Source organism: Lactuca serriola, chromosome 4 (genome assembly GCF_051521515.1).
Source record: "Lactuca serriola cultivar US96UC23 chromosome 4, Lser_US96UC23_V15, whole genome shotgun sequence".
NCBI classification, from domain to species: Eukaryota; Viridiplantae; Streptophyta; class Magnoliopsida; order Asterales; family Asteraceae; genus Lactuca; species Lactuca serriola.
This window is the reverse complement of record NC_136411.1, coordinates 4,147,474-4,173,711: the sequence shown is the minus strand read 5'-3', so window position 1 is coordinate 4,173,711 and position 26,238 is coordinate 4,147,474. Positions and strand designations below refer to the sequence as shown.

General features: G+C 33.7%; 1 protein-coding gene and 1 long non-coding RNA gene across 3 annotated transcripts; both read left to right on the top strand.

The window, feature by feature from the left end:
• Positions 1-5,882: 5,882 nt before the first annotated feature.
• LOC145100925 (putative arabinosyltransferase ARAD1) lies at positions 5,883-8,040 on the top strand. The gene is made up of 4 exons (XM_079038067.1): positions 5,883-6,551; positions 6,887-7,183; positions 7,277-7,372; positions 7,471-8,040. Exons 1-4 carry the CDS (start codon positions 6,039-6,041, stop codon positions 7,882-7,884), a joined length of 1,320 nt encoding a protein of 439 aa, XP_078894193.1. The 5' UTR covers positions 5,883-6,038; the 3' UTR covers positions 7,885-8,040.
• Positions 8,041-11,783: 3,743 nt separating this feature from the next.
• On the top strand, positions 11,784-14,541 carry LOC145100924 (uncharacterized). 2 transcript variants are annotated; one of them, XR_013705367.1, is made up of 2 exons: positions 11,784-11,915; positions 12,264-14,541. It is a non-coding gene; the product is annotated as an uncharacterized LOC145100924 (long non-coding RNA). The 2 variants fall into 2 exon arrangements; XR_013705366.1 differs by having other exon boundaries at positions 12,207-14,541.
• The last annotated feature ends 11,697 nt before the right edge of the window (positions 14,542-26,238 follow it).

The window sequence follows — 26,238 nt, the reverse complement described above, 5'->3', positions numbered from 1 at the left end:
CGCATCCCTGCTGAAGGTAGCGTCTATCCCTCGCTGCTGAACACACTGCATGTCCACATTGCGACCTCTCGCCATGAATCACTAGCTCTCCCCCACCTGGGGTCCTGACTCGCACTAGCTGTTGTGCGTAATCTATCACTGCCCCATTAGGGCTCAACCAATCCATGCCTATAATCACCCTGTTCCCACGCAACGGAATGGGAACCAGCTCCACCAAGTAGCGCTCCTCGAATAACCTCAAAACACAATCTCTGAATACTGATGACGCCCGCACCGATCGATCGTCGGCAATCTCCACCTCCAAAGGGCAATCCAACATGCCCGAAGACTCAGGAAACTTCTTGCTAAGCGCAAGGGAAACAAATGATCGGGTAGCACCCGAGTTGAACAACACATGAACTGGGATACCGTTCACATGGAACGATCCTAACACATATATACATACACCGAGCACATATCAATATCATAACATCATATAAATAAATGAGAGGGAAAGAATCATACCCGTCACCACATCGGGTGCTGCGCGTGCCTCCTCGGCGGTCATCTGAAATGCCCGACTCCTGACCACTGGAGCCTCTGCCTTGCCCTGCCGGCCATCTGTGATCCGCAGGGTCGCTGGAGCTGGCGCCTTCACCGGTGCTGATGCTGTCAATTGGGGGCAATTGGCCTTCTTGTGGCCCCTCTGGTTGCAGTGGAAACACAGCAACTCAGACGTCTGAATAACTGCTGCCGGAGCAGTGCAATCCCTGCTATAGTACCCAGACTTGCTGCACTTATAGCAGCCTGATGATCCCAACCTGCACGCCCCCTCATGAGGCCTGCCGCATTTCCTGCAGCGGATCGGTCCTGACTGGCCTTTCGGCCTACCATCTGATCCATTGGGCTTCTTCCCCGAAGCCCCTCCTGTCTGTCCCTCCTCTGACTTTCGTTTCCGGATATGCTCCAAATCTATCTCCCTCTCCCTTGCCCTGGAAATCATGGAGTCCAAGGTGGGGCAAGCTGAAAAACTAACGTGCTCCCGGATATCAGCCTGGAGCATGTCATGATAGCGGGTCTTCCTCATGTCCTCATCGCCCGCATACTGGGGCACCAACAATGCCCTCTCCTGGAACTTGGCGGTGATCTCCGCCACAATCTCCGTCGTCTGTCTCATGTCCAAAAACTCCCTGGCCAGCTGCTGAAGCTCGACAGCCGGCGCAAACTCTGCCCTGAACCTGGTAACAAAGTCCGACCAGGTCATAACCTCAATAGCTGAGGCTCCCAACGAGTCACCCACTGACTCCCACCAATCTCGAGCTCGGTCTCGTAAACACCCTGTTGCATACCTCACCTTCGACCCCTCGGGGCAGAAGCTAGTCAACTGTGCAGACTCGATGTCCGCAATCCATCGCCTGGCAGCAATGGGGTCCTTCACCCCGTGGAAATCCGGCGCACCACTGCCCCTGAAGTCCTTAAAGGACAGCGTGCGAGATCCTGACTGGCCAGATGCCATGTCACTCCTGAACGCCCTGAGGCGATCCTCCATCAACTCGATGATCCCTTCCTTGATTGACCCGAAGATAATGGGGGTCGACTCAAGGATACCCCTGGTGATCTCTGACGCGATGAACTCGCGTAGTCCCTCATCTACCGACTCGGAACCTGATCCCGAACCTGACCCCTCTCCTGAACCGCCATCTATCGGCCTCGATCGAAGTACCACCATTCTGCAATACATAAATAGCAATTATTAGCGATACTAATACTTCTTGAGGGATCACATCTACTACAAGTTCCCTGGTCTTATCTTAGCCTTCCTTGGTTCGGGTACGGATCCTCTGCTTTCAGTAGTACGGGCCCATACTACCTTCCACATCTATCCGTACCTTCTTCAAGGACTGCCTCGACTCCACCAGATTCCTTCCACTACTGCTGATTACCGCTATACACATCCTAGGCTTGCCCTAGGAAATCTCAGGCTCCACCCTACCAGGTCCTTAGTTATTGAAGGCCTCTTAGTAGTGCCAATTAACCATTACCTGAATACCATCACATGTGGTGAGGCTCGGATAATCCTTCGAGTAACAGGCTCATCCCTACAACGGTTAGACTCAAACAAGAGCTGCGCAATAGGGCCAAATCCAGCACTCTAAGATTATTCAACCCTGATCACATGTGACATGATGTATTCACTTAATGGCTAACTCCCACCACTCAGAGTCCCAAAAATCACAAAGCAAGCAGCATTCGAACTAAGAGAACAATCTCAAGCAAATCCGCTCTCATAGAGAGAAACTGATCTAGCATACAGAGCTAAACTCATACTATCAGGCATAACCTAACAGGCTATCCTACTGTTGTCTACTCGATTCTAGCATGCAATTTTCATACACTGAAGCACATAAAGCAGGCACATAAGGCATCACTACTAGATCCTTAGTCCTATTCTAGCATGCTGTTCTACCGAAACTGATAAACACAACATAAGCTTGTATGGGTACTTCGGGGAATACTTACTTGAGCTCGGTCGGTTGCGCACATCACACACTTTGTTTCTTCTTAAAATACTTTACTTGACCTTTTAGAAAACGTTTTCTTTTTCAAAATCCTTTGACCCCTCGATTTGATTTCAGACACCCCCGAAGGTGTGTCCGAATCCCTCAAACCAGGGCTCTGATACCAACTTGTAACGACCCAATTTTCACGTCCAAAAATTTCGTTTTTAAAACATTACTTTAGAAAACATTATAATTAAAAACATTGTTTGACCAAACCACAACACAACGTAACCCATGTCTAAAAGCCAAATCATACAACCAATCGAAATATCAGAGTACAAATCCCATAGAAATCTCGTAAATGCGGAAACCAGTGTGTGTGCATAATGTGCCGCTACCGCGCCAGCTCCTTCCCCTTTGATGAAGAGGTACCTCAAGGGAAACTCTGAGATTGCTCAAAGATGGCTGACCTCTTCTTCTTCTTCTTGATCCACTCTTCTCCCTTCTCCAAAACTTCAAAACACACTAGGAATGCTTCAACTCTCAAGGAATAAAGCTTTGAACGAGTGTGTGTGTGTGTGGGGGGGGGGGGGGGGCTCTGAGGGTGAATGGGGCGGAGTTGGGGCGCAAATGGTTGTTTAAATAGGGTGCAAACCCTTGGAAATTAGGGTTTCATCAGACAGCGCGGACTCGCCGAGTCCATAATACGGACTCGCCGAGTCCATAATATGGACTCGCCGAGTCGCCAACTTAACCGCGTCCCAAGTCTCGTCTCTACTCGGCGAGTCGGGCCTCCAACTCGCCGAGTCCAAGGCCAAAATACAAAGTACTCAGATATATCTTACATACCAGGAACCAGGTGCTACAAATATTCACTGTTCATAAATGAATAAGATGTTAGTTAAAAAAAGAGCTTAACGTCTTAAGCCAATTTTATCTATTCATTAATGAATAGATCAACAAAACATAATTAATAGTAGAGATATGCCCACGACTTTTGTTGATACTTTATCAGAGTTGTTTTTGCAATTTAACAAAGTGTAAAAATAACTACATATAAAACCAATTCATGTGACTTGTCTTTTGACCCAATAAACAAACCCGGTGCATAGTCGAATTCTCCATTTATATACATATCAATGCCACGAATCTAAGTATAAAAATAAGATATATAATATTAATATTGCAGGAAACTATAAAAAAAACCGGAGCTTTATGGGGGATAGTGAATCCAAAATCAAAAGCCAAAAAATTCTAGGGCTACCTTTAAATTGGGAACAAGAAAACAATAGGAATTAATATGGCTATCCAACTGGATTACAAACACCATTTATTGCTGTCGGCACATTAGGTTGCGTCGCCGACGACTTCATGGCCTCCGCCGCTTTTGATGTTGCAATCGGTCTCTATATATGTCTCTCTGTCGCAATCGGTCTCGACACATTAGTGAGGAGGCTCAGTAGTGTCAGCGACATGAGATGATCTTGATGAATTGATGGTGCTCTCGTGGTGTGTAGATGATGAAGGCGTGCCCTAGGTATAGAGAGAAAAAGAGAGAGATCGAGGAAGAGAAAGAGATACGGGAAATTGGAAGGAGAAAGAGAGAGAGTGAAGTATGTGTGAGGTTATAGAATTAAATAATTATTTAATTACTATTATACCCTTTTTCCATTTAAAAGTAACATTTTCATACCAATAGTTTCAGAATGTATGTTCTCACGTTCTCAACCTTTTAGATGTTCTCATTTGATCCTATATATATATATATATATATATATATATATATATATATATATATATATATATATATATATATATATAGGGAAAATGACTTAGGAGGGTAACTACCTCATCCGTGTTCACATATTGTCAACTTCTTTTTTTTTGTACATAATAAAGCAATTAACTTGTTTTAACTGTTTAAATTACACCAATATTACCGGCTAATACCTGTTTTATCCGGTAACTCAAAGGGAAAATGACTTAGGATGATAACTACCTCTTATCCGTATTCACATATTGGCAACTTCTTATTTTTTTGTACATAAGAAAGCAACTAACTTGTTTTAACTGTGTAACATTCCAAAAATCATGACCAAAAATTTTGTTTTTAATTTAATACTAAAACCATAATTGTCAAACCATTAATTTAATACTCCGACATCAGGCCCCGCTCGGTATACAAATCTGTCTCTCTTAGGCGCCGCCTGTCTCTTGGCCCCGCCCACTAAACATATACAATCATATAACATGCTAACACATAAAGAAACATACTCTTGTATCCCTGTCCTAAGAAACATACTTTGCTAATAATGAGATACAAAACTTCGTCCGTACTCAGCTAGTTCCAGCCATGGCTTCAGCAGTGCAAGGTGAGTCTCCTCATTGTGTGAATGGGTCTAAGGCCACAATGTCAGCCCATGTAGTCTATGAGTAGGAAGACCCAGGGGTTAGCCCTAGGCATTGTATACTAGTATGTTATTCCAGACCAAGGTCCGATGTCGGGCGGGTGCCTGAGAAATGTTTGCATGTTAGATTATACTTGTTGTCTGTGTGATACTTGTATGTGCCTGGTAGGGAGGTGAGTGTGGGCGAGGTCCCATATCTCATCACTAGATGAGTACGGACGATGTTCCGCATCTCATTATTAGCAGAGTATGTTTCTTAGGACATAAATACAATAGAGTATGTTTCTTTATGTGTTAGCATGTTATATGATTGTATGTGTTTAGCGGGCGGGGCTCAGAGACAGGCGGGACCTAAGAGAGGCAAATTTGTATACCGAGCGGGGTTCGATGCCAGGCGGGCCCGATGCCGGAGTATTAAATTAATGGTTTAACAATTATGGTTTTAGTATTAAATTAAAAACGAAATTTTTGGTCATGATTTTCGGGATGTTACACAGCTAAAACAAGTTAGTTGCTTTCTTATGTACAAAAATAAGAAGTTGCCAACATGTGAACACAAATAAGATGTAGTTACCATCCTAAGTCATTTTCCCTTTGAGTTACCGGTTAAAACATGTATTAGCCGATAATATTGGTGTAATTTCAACAGTTAAAACAAGTTAGTTGCTTTATTATGTGCAAAAAAAAAAGAAGTTGTCAATATGTGAACACAGATAAGAGGTAGTTACTCTCCTAAGTCATTTTCCTATATATATATATATATATATATATATATATATATATTATCGTGTGCATGAAAGGAAAATCATGGTACCTAGGAACTTTTATTTAAAATAAAAACAATTATGTTTTTTTTATTAAATTCCTTTTAAGAGTTTTAAAAAGTTAAAGTTTCAAGCCCAAAGTGTTTAATTTCATTACAATTTCGTGTAATTAGCGGTAAACTTATTTTGGATGAAAAAAAAAACATGAAAGATCGGTGACCCGGTTGTTACAGTTTATCCTCGTGATCTTCACAAACCCTTTTGGGGAAACTCATCGTCTTCTTCGACCAGAATGACATGGTTAAACAAACCCTTCAAATATTCAGGAATGTATATGTATATTTACATTTACAGTGGAAGAAACATTAAAAATTTAGCCCTCGAAAATGATAGGTAAAACAGTCACATCACTCGTGATCTTTCTCGTAACCATCTTCATCACATACTCAATCACAACCGGAGGTTTAGGATCCGGACGATTTGGTACAGTTGATTTGAAATCCCAGTTATCTTTCTTCTCCATTCCCAAAAATGATACCGCATTACCTTGTCGCAGCCGATCTCCGCTCAGGGTTTTCATGTACGATTTGCCCAAGAGGTTTAATGTCGGTATGATGAGCAGTAAGTTCGCCGGAGATGATAATTCGCCGTTGAATGCCAATAATCTGCCGATGTTGCCGCACTATGCAGGGTTACACCAACAACATAGTGTGGAGTATTGGATGATGGCGTCGCTCTTATATGAAAATGCTACGGTTGATGAGAGCAGTGAGGCGGTGAGGGTTTCGAATCCTGATGCAGCGGATGTGTTCTTCGTTCCGTTTTTCTCTTCGATGAGTTTCAATACTCACGGGAAGAACATGACAGATCCCGATACTGAATTTGATCGACAATTACAGGTAACAATCATTTTGATCGTTTCATCGTAATTAAACGGCCTCGTTATCCAATATCGATTCTTTAAGGCAAATTGTTGAAATGTTGATTCACTTTTGTGCACATATTGGTTAACTCCATCTTATTCCAAATGGAGCTGCACTTTCGTTTGAATGTTATAGGAGTATGATGACTTTTCTACCTAACAAATCTTCAGTTTTTGGAGAAGAAATTGCTCACTATGTTGAATTATGTAGAAAGGTTAGAGATGGAGCTAAATTGGATGTGGTTTTGATTTTTGAAAGCAATCCTCTGTATACTTGAGTTGTTTTGAACCTAATCCTTATGATTACTACAGGTTGACATCCTTAAATTTTTGCGGGAATCTACCTATTGGCAAAGAACTTCTGGAAGAGATCATGTAATTCCAGTGCATCATCCAAATGCTTTCAGATTTCTTCGGGAAGAGGTGAATGCATCTATTCTCATTGTTGCAGATTTTGGAAGATACTCAAAAAGCATGGCAAATTTGCATAAAGACGTTGTTGCCCCTTATATGCATGTGGTAAAGTCTTTCATGGATGATGACTCTCCAAATCCTTACAAATTGCGTACCACTCTTCTTTTCTTCAGAGGAAGAACAGTAAGAAAAGCCGTATGTCACAACCAACATCAACAATTCAAAATTCTCTTTTTGTTTGAAGAAAAACAAACTAATTAATTAATAATGTCATAATGTGTTTTAAAGGAAGGAAAAGTTCGTGCCAAGCTGGAAAAAATACTAAAAGGTTATTCAGATGTACATTTTGAAGCAGGCTACGCTACAGGAGAAGGCATAAACGCTGTAAGTCATAAAAGTACAATACACACAGAATACAGTACAACCTGTTCTGTTCTTTGTCGTCTGTGTAACAACTAGAATTGAATTTTTGGTGTAACCAGTCAACGCAGGGGATGCGGACATCAAGATTCTGTTTACATCCAGCTGGCGACACGCCATCTTCTAACCGACTGTTTGATGCTATCGTGAGCCACTGTGTACCGGTGATTGTAAGCGACCATATTGAGCTCCCTTTTGAGTCGGAATTAGACTACTCAAAGTTTTCGGTTTTCTTTTCGGTAAAAGAGGCGTTGGTTCCGGGGTATATGGTTGAAGAGCTTAGGAAAATACCCGAAGAGAGGTGGGTTGAAATGTGGGGTCGGCTTAAAGAAATTGCACATCATTATGAATATGAGTACCCTCCCAAAAAAGATGATGCGGTTAATATGGTGTGGAAGGAGGTTAGGAGTAAAGTTCCTGCTGAAAGACTTGCTGTAAATAGAAACCGCAGACTCAAAGTGCACGATTGGTGGTGATTGGTGAGAGTGATCATAACAATTTTTTTTTGTAAAATTGGTTAACATTGATAGTTGTTTAGTGTTCATTTGTATCCCCAAAATAGGGAAAATAGAGTTTCTAGGGTGGGAATCATATTTTACAAAGAAAAATAATGTTTGGCTGACATTGAGCAACATTTTTGTTAAAGTAAATGAATTCGTCATTGACAAATGAGGCTGATTAGTTACAATTAAACAGTCAAATGATTCTTGCCTACAATTGGCGATCAGTTTTGGATCATCTCGAAAATGTTTCCTTGCCGGATGAACGTAAGGATCATCTTGAAGTTAGTGTTTTATACTATGTGGTGGTATATTAGGTTTGTAGAAATTCTATTTTGTTGGGTAAGAGCCACCAGAAAAAAGGATATTTGATGATGCGTAAAATCATGGATCCTTTTCAAGGGTTCAAGTCTTTTCAACCCGATCCTGTAATCGTGAATCTTGATTTGGCCATCATTCTAGAAGGTTGATAAAGTACAAGAAAGTGCTAGTGCGTTTGTCAATACGTTGACAAGTGGTGGAAAATGTAATAAATAATTTCTCGGGTGGCGATTCCCCTAAGGTAACTTCATATTGAATATGTAGTTTTATGCCATGTTTTCGAGAGGAGATTGGATGATTTTTGGATTATGCCTATTGGCATCACTCTTTTTATATCACTAATATTTACGTAGAAGTATCAATGCCATGGACTCTCTGCCTCTTTTCTCTATCCGTGGATTTCTATTTATGCATTTTTGAGATATGGTATACCCCCTTGATGGGCATATATTAAGTATATCCACTTTAGTTTTGATTTTACCCGGGAATATATTCCCTTCAAGTTCAATGCACATGTTTTGTTCTCTGTAATTTTATTTAAAAGTGTCAAGTATATGTTTTAGGCTTTCTAGAAGTAATTTTATTTAAATGCTTTTTGTGTTTAAAGTGTCAAGTAAGGTATAACTCATTAAGCCCCTCAAGACTATGTAAGATTGCTAATAAGACGATATACATGGTCTTTTACTAAAATGTGAAGGTTAATATCTTATATATATATATATATATATATATATATATATATATATATATATATATATATATATATATATAGAGAGAGAGAGAGAGAGAGAGAGAGAGAGAGAGAGAGGTTCAACTGTTTAATGTATTTATTGTGTTATTGTATGCATAACTTAGATCAATCATTCTTAAGGGGTATTAATGTAATCTTACTATATAATTTATATTTTTCCGAGTTAATTAAAGTTTGATTGATATCAATCAAATTCTTAAATATCAGGCTATTAAATATGGATCTTATCAACGAAAATAATATATATATATATATATATATATATATATATATATATATATATATATATATATATATATATATATGCATCATATACGTTTTATTCGATTGTAGATGAATCTTTCATCATATTCATATCATTTTTCTTATTATGATATTTTGTTAATGGAGGTATGTTGTTCATGCACGTTTTTATTTTGATAGTGTTGAATAATCGTTTATCATATGCATATAAATTTTGTTTTATTCATAGTTCAGAATAATCCTTCATCAGATTCATATCATATATATATATTTTTTTTATGATATTTCATTGATGAAATTCATATTTTGAATTTTATTTTTGTGTTTTTCAGAACAAAGATAATATTAATAACAATAACAAACACTTTTCTGATAACAATGATCGGAATGTCAAGCAATCACAAGTGAATCAAGATCGGATGAAAATAAAAAGATGTGAGATTTGTTTTTGTGTTGGTCATGATAGGAGGAACTGTCCCCAAACAAGGGTCAAGAGAGAGTAAATGTTTATTTCGTCAACATATTTTAGGAATTGAATAATGTTTTCAATTTAGTCTTATCGGATTCTATGGAGTTTTATTTAAGTCTAATAATGAATTTTAGGGGTTTATCCATGTAAGTTTATGTTTTCATTCAATTAATATTAATAATTTTCATTTTGAGTTTGATTAAAATTCCATACATTTTCTTATTTATCATATGCCTACAGATATGTTGTTGTAAATGTATTTTTGGTCTCATATTTTTGTATAAAAGAATTCTTCATAAATTGTGTTATATATAATGTTATATGTAAACATTTTGTTAGAATGATGGTTATAAAAAGTATTAGAATGTAAATGTTGATTACAAGATACAAAATAAACAAAAACACCATTTAATGTATGTTTTTTTAGTTCATTTTGTTTTTCTATTCATATAGAATAAGTGTTCCCAAATTCGTTTTAATTAATGATTTATCAAAGATTTCGTTAGAATTCTTATTATCAAATTCTTCCAGAATGTTAATTTGTATTACAATATACAGATCAAACATGAGCAACATAAATTTAGTGTAATTCTTATTACATATATTCTTACAGGATAAGATTGTGGTATAATGAGACGGTGGTATAATTATGTCTCTGTTAAGTTGTACGAGAATATACAGAACAAATGTGTGAAAAATATTTTTTTTTTTTTTTTTTTTTTGTAAATCTTGTTTCAAATATTCTCACAGAATAACAGTCTGGTATATTCATTGATTTTTTAGTATATGCGTTTATGCCATAATAAATCAGAAATCATTTGTAAATTCATAATTTTTTTTAAAGTTTGTTGAATAAATTAATTAAAAGTCTAATTTAAAACTCATGATGTTTCGAAGTCTTATCTATGGAATTTACTATATTTGGAATATGAATATGTCAAATATTTACAATATCATGATGAATAATACGATTTTGTGTTGATTCTTATCTTTACAATGTTTCTAAAATTTTTAAAAACCAAATAATTGATAACAATGAATGCATATATCATGCCTTCTTAGTTACATATCAATTACATGGTTTCTCCTTTTTTAATATATATTGAATTGACTCAAAGTTTGTAATATTGAATTTATTTTGCTTTTTTCAATCAACTGGTGTTCAATCGTGCTGTAAATTATCTTATGGATGATACAATATCAGCCAGTGACGATCATATTCATGATCAACATGAATATCCTAAGGATTATGCACATGATTATGAAGATTTCGGGTTAGCTGATCATGATTCTCTGCATAATATCGATTTTCAAATATCCGAGAATAGCAATCTAAATTTAGGTGAATTTACTTTATAAGTTTTTATACTTGTTAATTTTTATAATAATAATGTTGAACTTTTATATTGTTTTTTGCAATATGGCGTAACTTGCACTTGCAAAGATGAGGATCCATTAGAACACGTTCAAGATCATATATATGACAATTCTGAATATCATTTCGGGTTAGTTTTTACAATTGTAGTTAATATATATCTTACTATATTATTATACAAACCTTATTATTTCTAAAAATAGTTTAAGATGTCCAAATGTTTAAGCTTAAAGGACAACTCAACTTTAATAAAATAATATTAAACTTTAAATAGTCTAAATTTATAAGCTAAAATTATAATAAAACCATGCATCTTATTTCTCTTTCCCTGGCTCCTTATCTTTCCTAATATATTCACCAGACTTATTCAAAGTTCCACTTATTTCTCGTCCCCTTCCCGTATACCCGTCACCACATCTCTCTTATTTGAAGTTAATTAATTTATAAGAGGGAAAACACAGAGCTTTCTCTCCTCCGACTGTCACCTCTCAAAACCCTATCACGCTCTCTCCAAAAGGATCCCCCCTTCTCTGCCTTAGGGGGTGTTTGGCTTAGCTTTTCACAGCCAAAAGTCCTTTTTGTAAAAGAAAAAAAACAAAAAGATGTTTGGCAAACTAGGAACTTTTGAAGTTTTAATACAAGAAAAAATATTTTTTTGAAAAAGTCAGGAAATCCTGAATTTTTGTAACTTTTTGGAAAACATCTTTTGGACTATTTGTCCTCTCCACCGTTTACCACTTCCATTGAACTGCTGACCTGATGCTTCCCTCACTGTCGCCTGCCTTCACGATGACACACTCAGTGAACAAAAACTACACCATCCTGTCACTGAAGAAAGAAAGAAAAAGGTCTAAGCAAATCAAAATCGTAGTCTTTTTTTTTATCTCTTCATGTTATTTTCAAGATGGGGCTTGATGTTGATAACTGCATAACAAGTAAAACCTATATTGGTTTCTTTAATTTTTTTTAATTCCTTTCTGAATAACTATTCTGTAAAAATAATTTTGAAGATACTGATTCTTTCGAATTTTGAAGATCCAAAGCTGATTACAATAGAAATCGGATTTGGGGCTTTAATTTTTTGGGTTTGTAACTTGACATGTTTATTGTTTTCTTCTTTTTTCTATCCTTTTTTTCAGACCTTTCTTTCTCTTCGTCTTCATTTTCCTATTAATGGAGAGAAGTTTGATATGCAGGCGACAATGGAATGAGATGTGTTTACCTAGGTGTTGGATTCAACCATATATCTTCATCTCACCATCATCTATCTCTCAGTTGTGATTTATCTCTTTATTTTTTGTTATGACATCTGCGTGAGGGATTCCTTAGGCTCTCTCTCTCTCTAATCTTTTTTTTGTTTCCCAGGTTTGTATTTATGATCGAAAGATATCTTCTTGAACTATGTGAACTTTTGCCTCCAAATGTCATGACAGATTAAGAGGGGCGAGATCACAAGGGTTTTTATGCTTCCTCCTTAATGAGGTTTCCAGGTAACGGATGAACATGCTTCTTACACAAAAATGTATGTCCCTTATTCTACTGTTGTATCTCATGTTTTTTAGTATTAAGTTAATTCCCCTTGATAATTTCATTAAATTAAATTACTTTTATATGTGTCAGTAGGTAGAAGTTATGTTCCATGTTGATAATGCGTATAATACGCCTAAGAAAGGATTGTGACATTTGTTGTTTAAATATTCACAAGTTAGAAAAGAAGAATGTTGATTTGTTTAGTTATCTACCAACTAATAACAACTACTTTGTTATTACTTTTTCTGATGATTTTCTTGATATGAAGAACCCATTCAAAGTTGTTATTTTTGTTTGTACACAAACATAAACCACTCACCTTTGTTATTTCCACCATCGACTGCCACTATCACAAGTCTTAAGTTAAAGGACTTGAAGGTGATTTCCTAATTTAAGCTTTCTAACAAAGCATCTTTGATTAACCTGTTTTGTCACATTTGATGCCGAATTGAAAGGAGTCGGTTGAAGCCTTAACCTCGGTCTCTCTCTCTCTCTCTCTCTCTCTCTCTCTCTATACCATTAATTTTTGCAGGTATCTTGGATTCGAACTACAGATTTATGGGTATACATTTTCATTCTCAAATATAATATTATAAAGCACCCATGTTTGATATTGACAAACTGATTGAGGTAACCTACTTTTTGATCATTTTGTTGATTTTTTTGTGAGAGATGAATGCAACCGTTCTATTAATGAAATATACTCTCAAACATCATCTGGAATGAAAGTTTTTAATGCTCAAGTGCTTTTCAGCTCTGGTTGATGTAGGATGATAGTCCACATTAAGGGGATAAATCTAGACATGCCAATATGCTTCAAGACCCAAAAGGTAATTTACCAATGCCTGTGGAGAAATAGTGATTTGGGAGCAACATTTTACTCTTGGTTACTTCAAAAAATGATGAGAACACAAAGCAAGTCTACAAAGTAATATTATATCTTTTCCTTAGTAAGCACAATGGTTGAAAAGCTATTAAATAGAGTTTTATTTCTATGTTAATAAGCGCAGGGGTTTAAAAGCTATTAAATAAAGAGGTATGTTGGTGTGTTTGTTAGAAAGAACAAGGGTTGAAATGTTGTTCCTTGCATTTTTCAGGTCAGCGAATCCCAAAACTAAATAAAGAGATAAAACCATTCATCATGGAAAATACTTTGATATAAATGCAAAAAAAAGGTATTTGACTATGTGTATGCATGTTGTGTTGTGTGTTGTATTGTGTGTATCTTTGCGTATAAACTTATATTTTTTAAATAGAATTCATATTCCCGTTATAACTTAATTTTCAAAATAATATTAATAGCTTGATACCTATATCTGTTTGCCAATAATAGCAATTTACTTACATTTATCGACTGAAACATAACTAAGTTTAATAATAGATTATATTTGGTATAAAAATAGGAACTTACTTTCATTCTATTGTTTATTTAAGATACCAAATTTTATGTGGAAGAAGACCAAAAATGAAAAAAAAAACAAGTCCAGGCTGGTAATAAAGGTTTGCTGCGATTCATGATTCAATAACATTCTCTGGCATGCCATGATACTTCTACATTTTCTATTTTTATTTTTAATTCTTGAACTTCAATTATGTCGGTTTAATAGAGGTAACTTATATGTTGAAGCTGATACAGGTGGTTTTTGCACGTTTAAATATCACACTTTTATGCTTGCAGGATGTTGGTTCAACATGACATAATAACTTGGTTTTTACTTGATAAAACCATTGGCATGTCTTATAGCTTTAAATTACGATCCATGTGATTTTCATGTATTTATATAAAGATGACTCATTTCTCTCTCACTTACCTATGACAATTTAACTTATTTGTGTACCTGAAACGAATGTAAATAGCCATGAGATGGTTGTGTTTTTTTAAAGGCTAAGGGTATTTAGGTAATAAAATGAAAATAAACTCAAAATATTCATGAGATTTCCAAATTTTTGGATTTAGTTGAATAATACAATATTAAAAACTGTAGTAAATTATACAAATGGATCGTATCTACGATTTGGGATAATCTACACGTTTGGTCTCAAACTTTATTTTTTCAGTCGGAAGGGCCTCAAAATCCGGTTTTGTTGCGAATTTGATCCCCATCCAATATAAAAAGATGGTTTTACACTAATATATTTCTTAATTATAATTTTTATTATTTATTTATTGTTTATAAAACAAAACAAAAGTTAATACCAGACTTCACCCCACCCCATCCCAACCTCACACTCTCTCTCTCTCTCTCTCTCTCATATTAACAACCTAACTTATTGGCCTCTACTATCACCACCAAAATAGCCTCACTGTCATTGACCACGTTAGTCGAACCGTCGCCAACTGCCTCCTTCCCTGACATAACATACATCCATCTTTGATCGTATCCTTCCCCGACATACCAGGCTGCACCTTGGGTTTGGTGGCACTTCTACATCCTTACAGTGTTATTCCAATAGGGTTCTGGTTCAAAGCCTCTTTCCCTATCCACCAACCGCCAAAAACGGAAAAATGTTTGACATCCACACCCATTGGCTCTCTAATGGCTCTCTAAAATTAGGTGCGATGATGGAACAGAAACAAAAAAGTCCACACCCACGGTCCATATGGTCGAAAAGTCGAGTTGTCGTATCGACTATTGCTCGGAAACTATTCTGCAAAAAGAAACTAATCGCCTCCCGCTGCTTTGCGCGGGTAACGACTATTGTGTGTGTGTGTATATATATATATATATATATATATATATATATATATATATATATATATATCCATTACACATATTCTAATTAAAAGATGCAGAAAACGAATTCGAATTCAATGATAATGAGGCAGATTATACTATAGCTGACGATAACATTGATTTTTAGAAATTTTAGTATACGAATAAGAAAAAAGTTTAATAAACTAGATTAATTCTTTGCCAATTTTTTAATTTGTTTTAAATGTTCATCCTTTTTTTATGCAAAACAATCTCATGTAACACATGATTATGTTTCTCCTGGTGGATCATCTTATTGGATTCCTGTTGTTTCAGACCACATCAAACCTAAAATCAATTCAATTGTTGATTCATATAGTGCAACATTATCAATGTATTACAATTACGCATCATTAGCAGGCTTTGATGTCAGGCTTGGACCAATTAGAACCACCAAATCCGGCATTATCACACAATGACATTTGCTATGCAATCGGGAAGGTAAACCAAGAACTGGTAAAGTGGATACTTTAGACCCTCAACATAAAAAGATTCAGAGAAGGAAAGACTCATTTAGGTGCAAATGCAAAGCGAGAATTGTTTTTATTCTAGTACATGGTACTAATAAATATATTGTTGCTGAATTTGTCGAACAACATAATCAGGAGTCGTTTGGTAAGGACAATATGTTTTTGTCTCGTACAAAGAGGAAACTTGATTATTCACAAGCGATTTTTATTCATAACTTGTCAAAGCAAAATATTGGTGCCTCAAGAGCACATAGATTGTATACCGGACTTCAGGGTGGTTCTGACATTCGAGGTGGGTTGGTTTCTGATTTCAAGAACAGTACGAGAAATCTCAATTCTTACATAGGTTCAAGGGACGCAAAATTCCTTGTAGTGAATATGTTGGAAAGGAAAAAATTCCCCAAGTTTTTCTTTCGAGTTTAAAGTTGTTGAGAAAAAATTGAATTCGATTGTTTGGGCTGACGAAACCGCAAAGTACAACTACAATGCTTTTGGAGACGTTGTATCTCTGGATGCCACATTCAACATGAATAAGTATTTTTAAATTTTGCAATGTTATCACAAAATTTATCTTGCTTCCAATAACGCTTACCAATTTTTATTTTTTAAAACAGATATGATATGGTTTTCGTACCGTTCACTAGGATAGATAATCATAAGAAATGTGTGACTTTTGGTGCTGTACTTTTGAGTAGAGAAGATGGTAGTTCTTATTCTTGGCTGCTTAGAGCATTTTTGAAAGCATTCAAAAAACAACCTACGTGTGTTCTTACAGATCAAGATCCAGCTTTAAACAAGGCTGTTAATGAAGTATTTCCAATGTCAGCACACATGTTTTGTATGTGGCATATTACAAAAAAACTGTCAAACAAGGTGAATATTTTTTTATATTCAAAACGATGTCACTATGTTTACCTTGTTAGTACATATCGTTCAATCAGAATATAATTCTTTAAGAACAAATGATATGACGAAATTACAATTAAAAGGTTGTTCTGCTAGAATATTATTCTAAATTCTTTTAGAATTTATGTTTATACCATTCATACCCTTCATTCGTTGTATACCACGATTATATATTTTATACCAATCTATATTTTTTATTTTTATTTAGATAAATCGCAGCTAGCCACAAACTCAGCTTTTCGAAAGCGTTTTCACTCTATAATTTGGAATTCTAAGCTGGAACCACATGATTTTGAAAAGGAATGAAAATCTTGTTTACATGAGTTTAACATTTCAAATAACAAGTGGATGCAAGAGATGTTTGGGTTGCGTAAACGTTGGGTACCTGCATTTTTCAAGGACATACTGATGTCTGGTCTTATGAGAACGACATCATTGTCGGAAGGCCAAAATTGGTCGTTTCAGAACAACACCCTTACTGGTTCTTATCTTTTAGTGTTTATGATGACATTTGAGGGTGTTATGGAACGTCAAAGGCGTAATCAATTTGTCAACGACTTTAACATTGCTGCAACACTTCCTAGATTCATCACATCTAGTCCAATTGAACCACATGCTTCAAAGGTCTACACTAGTAAAAAAAATTATCAGGTGTAGAAAGAGATTTCAGATTCTGATAATACTTGTTTCCAAATGAGTGTTACTTCTAATAATGGTGTTGACACTATTATTGTATTGGAGAAGGAAAAGAACATAACCACAAGGCAACCATCAAGTCCTGTTGTTGATGACAAACTTGAGGAATACCATTACGATTGTCTTACAGAGGATACCCAATACATGGTATGTTATTACTTCATTATATAATTTTTTTTAATCACACAACAAGACTTTATAACTAAAATTCATATTTTATCATACATATTCAAGGTTGCACACTCAACAATAGATGGTTCATACAAATGTACCTGCATGCATTTTGAACATGTCGGTCTTTTGTGTAGGCACATATTCTGTGTCTTTAAGTACTACAATATTGAACAAATTCATGAAGAATACATTATGAGACGGTGGCGTCGGGATGTTATTCCAACAGAATTGCTTAAAAGTCGTTTTTCTAATTCTTTGCTAGACTCTAACTCTGACATGACAGCTATTGAATTTTTCTCAAATGTAGATCGTTGTGTTTCATTTTTAAGCCATGATGCATCGAAGTTAAATTCATACCTTGAAGAGTTGAATAAGCTGAAGAAAAAAAATTGTAGATGATTGTCTAGCCCTTGAGATGCCATCAAGAGAATCATTCTACAACCAAATTATAGGTGTAAAATTAACTAATGATGTTCCCGATATTGAGAATCCATCAGATAATCGTAATAAGGGAACTGGCAGTCGTGGTAAGAGATTAAAATCAAAAAAAGAAATGCTCGAAAAAGTAAGTTCAAAGCCTAAGCGAAAGTGTGCTTTATGTAAACAGATGGATAACCATGATAAATAAAATTATCCTCTTAAAAAACGTGTCTAAGTAGTATGCTTTGTATGTAGTTTTTCTTAATATTATACTACTATAAAAGTTTTTTGTTTCACATTTAGTTCTGATATTGCTTAAAAATTTCACAGTCTTTAATATAACTAGACGAATTTCCGCGCGTTGCGCAGCGGACGTTCAAAATATACTGTTAAAATGTTGAAAAATATATGTTTAAAATGGTTATGTTATTGACATAATATTTTGAACAATATTATTCATTGACATCAACCCACCTTCCTCAAAACAACTCTATATAAATGATTATATTGTTACCTTTAAAATCATAAAAAAAATTGTTTGATGTTTTAAATAATTACAATGATAGAAGTTAAAATGTTAATTAAATAAATTAAAAAAAATTAATTAACAATAACAAAAACAATAAATAACATTAAACCATATATTATATTTAATTTTATTCATGAGTAACCCGCGGGTAGAGGTCATTCAAAAGATTGAGATTATGCAGTTTTAATAGATGTATATATTATCATATAATTCAAAACAATCAATATATTATATCAACTTAGTATACGAATTATTATATTAAATTTATCAACATTAACGTTAAATTTAAAAAAAGAAACATATATTTATACAGATTTCAGCTATACAGATCTGCTTCCCACATCCTACACAATCACACTTTGATAACTCAATCATTTTTGGATGGATTAAGGTCACTTATGTTTGTATATGCCATCGGTGAAACTTATGAGTGCAAATGTAGTTTTTTATGTAAGTGAAGTTCAATATTTATATTAATCATATTTGAATTGTTTTCTAAAATTTTATGTTTTCCACTAACAACACATTAATTATGATGTAATTGAGATAATAAATATTATTTTTCACATTTACTTGTTGTATAGCATTTGTGGCCTTTAATGCTTTTAATACCAATTAAGCTTAGTTACTCATGAGCTACGATTATTTTTAAGACGGCCTAACTAAAGAGCCAAATAATAGTTTCTTGTTGTTCTATGAGTAATTAAATACTTATTTAATATTCTTAACTAACAATAGGAGGTTACAATATTAATCTACTCAATATATACAAATGTTTTTTTTATGTGGAGTATTAAAGACGCAACGTGGGTAAATATTTTTAGATTTACAAATATTTTATACTAATAAACAATTCAAAATAATTATTCCGTTAATATACATATACCTAGTCTTATTAAAGGTAATATTTCAAATTATATTTGAAAATTAATACTCCACACTTAATTAATATTAGTATAAATATTGTAATATAATGTCGCACACATATGAAAGAAGAGGTAAATGTTTATATATAACTACATATTTCAAAATTTTCTGGTAGCAATAATAAGACCAAGTTTTGTTTTATGTAACTTTTTTTTTTCATGGAATGATAATAAAAAATTATATCTTCTTTATATTCGGATAAAACTTTAATCCTTGATTCCATTCTTTTAATACTTGTTTAATCTAATGCAACTCATGAATATTTAAACTGTTCAAAATAATTATTCCGTTAATATACATATACCTAGTCTAATTAAAGGTAAAATTTCAAATTATATTTGAAAATTAATACTCCACACTTAATTAATATTAGTATAAATATTGTAATATAATGTCGCACACATGTGAAAGAAGAGGTAAATGTTTATATATAACTACATATTTCAAAATTTTCTGGTAGCAATAATAAGACCAAGTTTTGTTTTATGTAACTTTTTTTTTCATGGAATGATAATAAAAATTATATCTTCTTTATATTCGGATAAAACTTTAATCCCTGATTCCATTCTTTTAATATTTGTTTAATCTAATGCAACTCATGAATATTTAAACTGTTCAACGTATTTTTTTAATTGCTTAGTGGTTGGAAAAAAAAGACAAAAAGTTGTATGGATTTATCTCTTGATTTTTTGTATGGTATTTTTGAAAATTGAATATATTTAGCCTTTGAAATATGAGGTTCATGGAGTGTTTTAAAATTTTAATGTGGTTTATCTCATATGAATTATCATTCATTATGTGTGATTAGTTATTAAGAAGGTGAAAATGTGTGGGGGTTTCAAATGCATGAGGTTTTAGCAAATTATTGTGGGGGTTTCAAATGAATGAGATTTAAGGGAAAATGCAAGCTTTATAAGTATGTAAGATTGTCATTTATTGTTATACACTTTTGCATACTTTGTTTTAGTTCTTTATCCAAGCTTGTTTCCCCAACTTTATAACTATGTACAATCACTATTTCCATTAGTTTTTTTAATTCCCCCAAAACACAATTTTTCCTAATCACATTAAACACACTTAACTTTAAGCCATTTACGTCAATTCTGACAAAACAATTTAATACCGGAAATAAAAAATCATAACATATTTTTATAGGTATTCCATTTTACATACATTCTTTCATAAGATTGACAACCATTTCGATATTTTATAAATTTAAGACCCATGAAAAACACTACTATGTAACGAACAAAAAAAATGCATATCTTTAGCCAAACATGGAAGAACATAATGTTCATACATTCTACCACTTGCAACATAAGTTATTATATATTCTTTCAGAACATTATGTACAGATAATTCTAACAATCCTTATCCACGATTAATGTGTATCCTAATTTGTAATAACATAATCTTCATACATTCTAGCACCTGTAATCAACTTATTGTATTCTTTCAGAATATAATGTTCTTATAACTCTAACAATTCTTATCCACGATTAATGAGTATCCTAACTTGTAAGATAGATTCTACCACGATTAATGTGTATCCTATCTGAAATATAACATTGAAACAACCATGGAAAATCATAATCTTCATACGTTCTACCACTTGTAATCAAGTACTTTTATTCTTTTAGAATATAATGTACAGATAATTATAACAATTCTTTTCCACGATTAATGTGTATACTAACTTGTATCAAACTTCCACAACAAATGCATATCATAATTACATTCTTGAAAAACAAAACTTACCTGTACATTACAAACCATCTTTCAACACATTGCATATTTTCATAATTTTCATATCCATATACACATTCCAACATCTATCAAATACTAACGCTTTCCAAAAAAAACTACTAGAACAAACATCATTCACATTCAACTGTTTCCCGAAAACAAACACTTCTAGAACAGAATAAAACACATTAACATAGTTCCCCAAACAAAATACCTAGACCAAAAGAAATCATGTTACCAAAAGTCTTTCAACATAAACCACCCTACCATGATAAACTGTTTCCTCAAAACAAACAATACTAAAACAAAATAAAACAACATAACATAGTTCCCCAAATAAAAAACATAGACTTAAACCAAACATATTACCAAAAGTGTTTCAACACAAACCATCCTAACATCATAAAATGCCCATCTTAAAATCAACGCCTTCCACGTCTCTGCTTCTCCCTGCTTTCCTTCACGTCATTCATCAGAGCCAATTTCTACAATGGATCGAGCCTGCCATACGCTTCTATATCTTTCTCCAACATACTTTTATACTTGTTGTACCCCGATTTCATAAGCTTTGCCATGTATTTGATTCTTTGATGATTTAAAGAAAGTACATCACTATGTTTTTTTCCTGTAAAACCACAATCCCAACGCCCTTCATTTTCCCCCATATATGACTCCATATGCCTCATAAGATATACTCCACAGTCTGATCCTTCTTTCTCTACTTTCAATGTCATTTTCATTTCACGAGCTTTAATCTTGTTGAAAGCTATTGACTTTTGGTAATGCTCTGTTTTTAAATAGTTCCCAAGCAATTTTTTCTACGATACAATACAATCAATATACAATACACTACTAAATTCATGTTTCTTAAATCTTACAAAAAATAAATCTTAATCATACCACATGAATGGGTTTTATTCCATAGATGTCCTCAACCATACCATTTCGGTTCACATGGTCTATAATGTAGTACGTTGGAACCCTTAGATTAAAGCATATCAAATAATATCTACTTTTTTTTGTTCCAATAAATATTAGATTATATAAATTTAATTATCATCATACAACAAGTGAGATGGCAAACGGGCAACAAGCTGCGCCACTACGTCTTTTTGTATAGATTTTATAACAATAAGCTACTTTTGTATGTTAGGGTTGTAATTGATAAAAAAAACAATATTTAATTAAATTACCAATCCAATATCCTTTAGATTTTCCTGTTTTGGTAGACTTTTAAGGTGGAGTTTCAACATCAAATCAATTAATCTTTGAGTTCTATCAGATGACACTGATGCACCCAATATCTCTTCTGCATGTACAAATTAAAAAATCAATCAATACAACACATATTATTGGACTGGAACTAAATTTAAATTGAATACTTACCAAAAAATTTGTGTCGAAGAAAACTCAAGAAACTGATCCTAGATCCCTTAGTTCCTCCATTTTGTTGAGTAATAATGACCAACAGTCAATGATTATCGCATGGATAAACGTGTTGCTTTTAAAATGATATGCGAATCCTTGATGCAACACATGCCCGCTCCCAATGTTTCATATCTCTTCCCTGCTCAACAATTATAAAATTATCAATTTTATAACACCACATTTTAAAAGCAAACCACTAAATTATATTATTTAACTTACCCATAATCTCTTTTTGATGCAAAAACTGAATTGTATAATACCATTTCATCCTTCTTCACCTTGTCACCCATTCTAACAATCCTTTCAACAAACGGTGATTTTCCATATACAAGTAACTTTTTCTCACTTTTCCCCCTTTTTCCATTGTCATCATCTTCCTCGCATACCTCAACTGTTTCCAAGATTTCCTTTCTTTTTTTTTCTTTTTTATAACTTTCCAACACAACATCATCTGTCATTTTAATTGTTGTCGCCAACACTTCAGGATGCTCCAAGAATTGTGAACATGTTAGATTGTCTGTATTATCTACCTTTTCCACATTAGGTGTACTGAAAACTCCACCATCATCCGTCTTTTCCCCATGAACTACCAACCCTCTAACTGGAGAGAATCCTTTTTCATTACCACCATCCACCTATCCTTTGTTACTATGACCATCAAAACTAGCTTCATTATATTTTATTCCTCCAGTCTCTGCATTCTTCACTTCGTTGAACAATTTTTTATTTTTTTCGTACCACCCCTTCAACATCAAGTTGTCTGGGAATTTCTCAATTCCATGTTTTAGAGCTTTTTCAATATTCTTCTTTTCGAACAATATTACTCCATAGCTATGCTCGATAACAGCCACGTATGCCTGTAAGTTTTATATTAACATATCATTATTAAAATTCTAAAAGAATTAATGTTCCATATTCCAAATAATTCACTAACTATAAAACACAAAATAAGTATAGATCCCAAGTCACATAAGATCACATGGTAAATACTCAGTAAGCATCTTTATAATTGTGAGGACATCGTGGTCAACTAAAGTGAATCTTGTTGATTCACTTCTTTGGACTAAATCCCTAATCAAGGTTAATAGTTACATTAAGATATAATGTCATTAGATTTGTATGTGTATTAACTTGAGTATTTTAGTTTAGTTTGTTTTAATTTAGTAACCGATGCAGTTGTGATCTCTATTTGATCTGATGATTATTAAGTGGAGAACTTAATACTTGATGGAGTTCAGTCATTTCATTTAGGTCATCATTATGTTCCACTTTTTCATGTTTAGAACCGCTACCAGAATATTAGTTTATTCAAAACTTCCACATTCGGTCCTACTCCTGGAAGAAAGTAGTGAGTTAAGATTGTCATGGAGCATTGTTAGATTGTTTACGGGGATGAACATAACAAAGTTTGTGAGCAATACTCATGAGTACTAAATGGAGACTTTATAGTATTTGAGTAACCCACACTTAGAGAGTACTTCATGGATTCGGTCACAAGTTAATCCTAAGATGGTAATATCATATATTCTTCAAATGAAGATGCATGAGGTTTTCTCCTACACTCTGTTGTGTCTTGGTTTTTCCCCAACGTTGTTCGTAAATGGAAATCATACAAGGTTTTGACTAGATGTGACATGATGAATATGTGGAATGTATGTAGTCAAAGTTTATTTGTTTACTTCTTCTTTATATAGTAGGAGTCAATATCTTTGGGCCCCTCGATGATTTAGTGTTGACATTAAAAATGCATGGTCGTGCTCAGACTGAATTGATAGACCAATTTTGCAGTTTTCTTTTGGTTGAAACAAGTCGTTATTAGGAAACAGAATCTTGGATGTTTAAGATTGACTATATCCCTGTCTCACGTTCATATAGATATCTTGAAAAGACAAAGGAATATTTGATCACTTATCTAAGGGCTATGTCACGACTCTATGTTATGAGTATGGCAAATATATTTGATTGTATACTCTTTACTCATTACTAGTGACTATTAGACCATATAGTGTTGGTAACTTGTGTAAGTGGGAGTGACGGAGAATGGTGTTTATCGTCCCAACACAGTTAGAACGATTGGTAATATTATTATTATTAGTAGGGTCCTTTGGGGTTATACGCAAGGACAAAAATAAGAAACAAATGACATAGGAAAATTATAAGGACTTGATTTGTTAATTAGTTAATAGTCTTTAATTATTAAATGAAATCTAGAAGTTCTAGAGGATAAAAGATGATAATTCAAGCAGCCATATTATTATCATTTATATGGATAATTATTAGTTGACTAGATAAATATCTTTTAGGGTTTTATATCCCTCCCTATATAGAGAGCCCAATGGACGAATTATAATGGTGAGATTTACTCAAAACCCTAGAGAAAATTTGGTCCTACCTCCTCTTTCCCGAAACCCTCAAAATCATGACGCCACTTTGTGGTGGCTTCATTGCAACGACGTCGAACCTGCAGTTCCAGGAGATTCGGGTTTTTGAAGTCTTGTTCATGGTGTTTTAACCATTGTGATCTATATATGGTAAAATATCTATAAAGTGAAAAATCAAAATGTGACAAAAGATTGAAGAATTCTTGAACCCAAAGCTTCATATACCGGTCACCAACTAGTGTGATTCAGGCTAGAGGTGAGCATAATAACCGAAAAACCGAACCAAAACCAAATTAACCGATATAACCGAACCATAATAACTGAACCACTTTAAAAACCATTGGTTCGGTTTCTAATTTTTGTTATCTGATAACTAACGGTTCGGTTATGGTTTTATAGGTTAACCGAACCATTATTAACCGAACCGCTAACTTTATATTTTAATATATAAAAATTATAGATTATATATAAAATAATATAGTCAAACTTATTTAAAACCCATTAAAATTTTAAAATATAATTCATTAATCCTCACTTATCAGGAGACACACGTGCAATGAAACCATCAAAGGTTGATGACGTAGACACACATAATCTTTCAATCATGAATTGAGTTAGATTATTTATTAATGTTTTAATTCTTAATAGGATAATTCTACAATTTGTAAACAGTATTCACAATTAGTTTAATCTTCGCACTCATAATTCTAACCGGAGGTTTCTCACACCGTTAATCCTAATCAAATATTGTTTTGACTTTATAGTTCTATTTGAAGGATTTTTTGACTTTATAATCAAGACTTCTAGGTAAGTTTAGTTTTTAGTTCTTCTTGACTTTGTGATATATTAAGAGTGATTTTTTTTTTAATTTTTTGGCTTTTTTATTTACTGTTTTTGACTTAATCACATTGAATATATATGAGTGATTGACTTTTTTTTTTTATCCAAATAACACATAATATCAATGTCTGACTATTTTATTTAATATTTTTTTATTTAATCGCATTGAACGTATATAAATGTTTGACTTTATTTTAATGTTAATATCAATTATCAATATATGAAATTATTAATGTCAATTTTTTTTAATGTTTTATATTTTTAATGAATATTTTTTATTTTGAATGTGACTATGTGTTATCTCACTCTGAGTATCAAATGTATACATTTTATTCTATTACTATAAGCTAGGTTACAAACGTTGGCGCTGA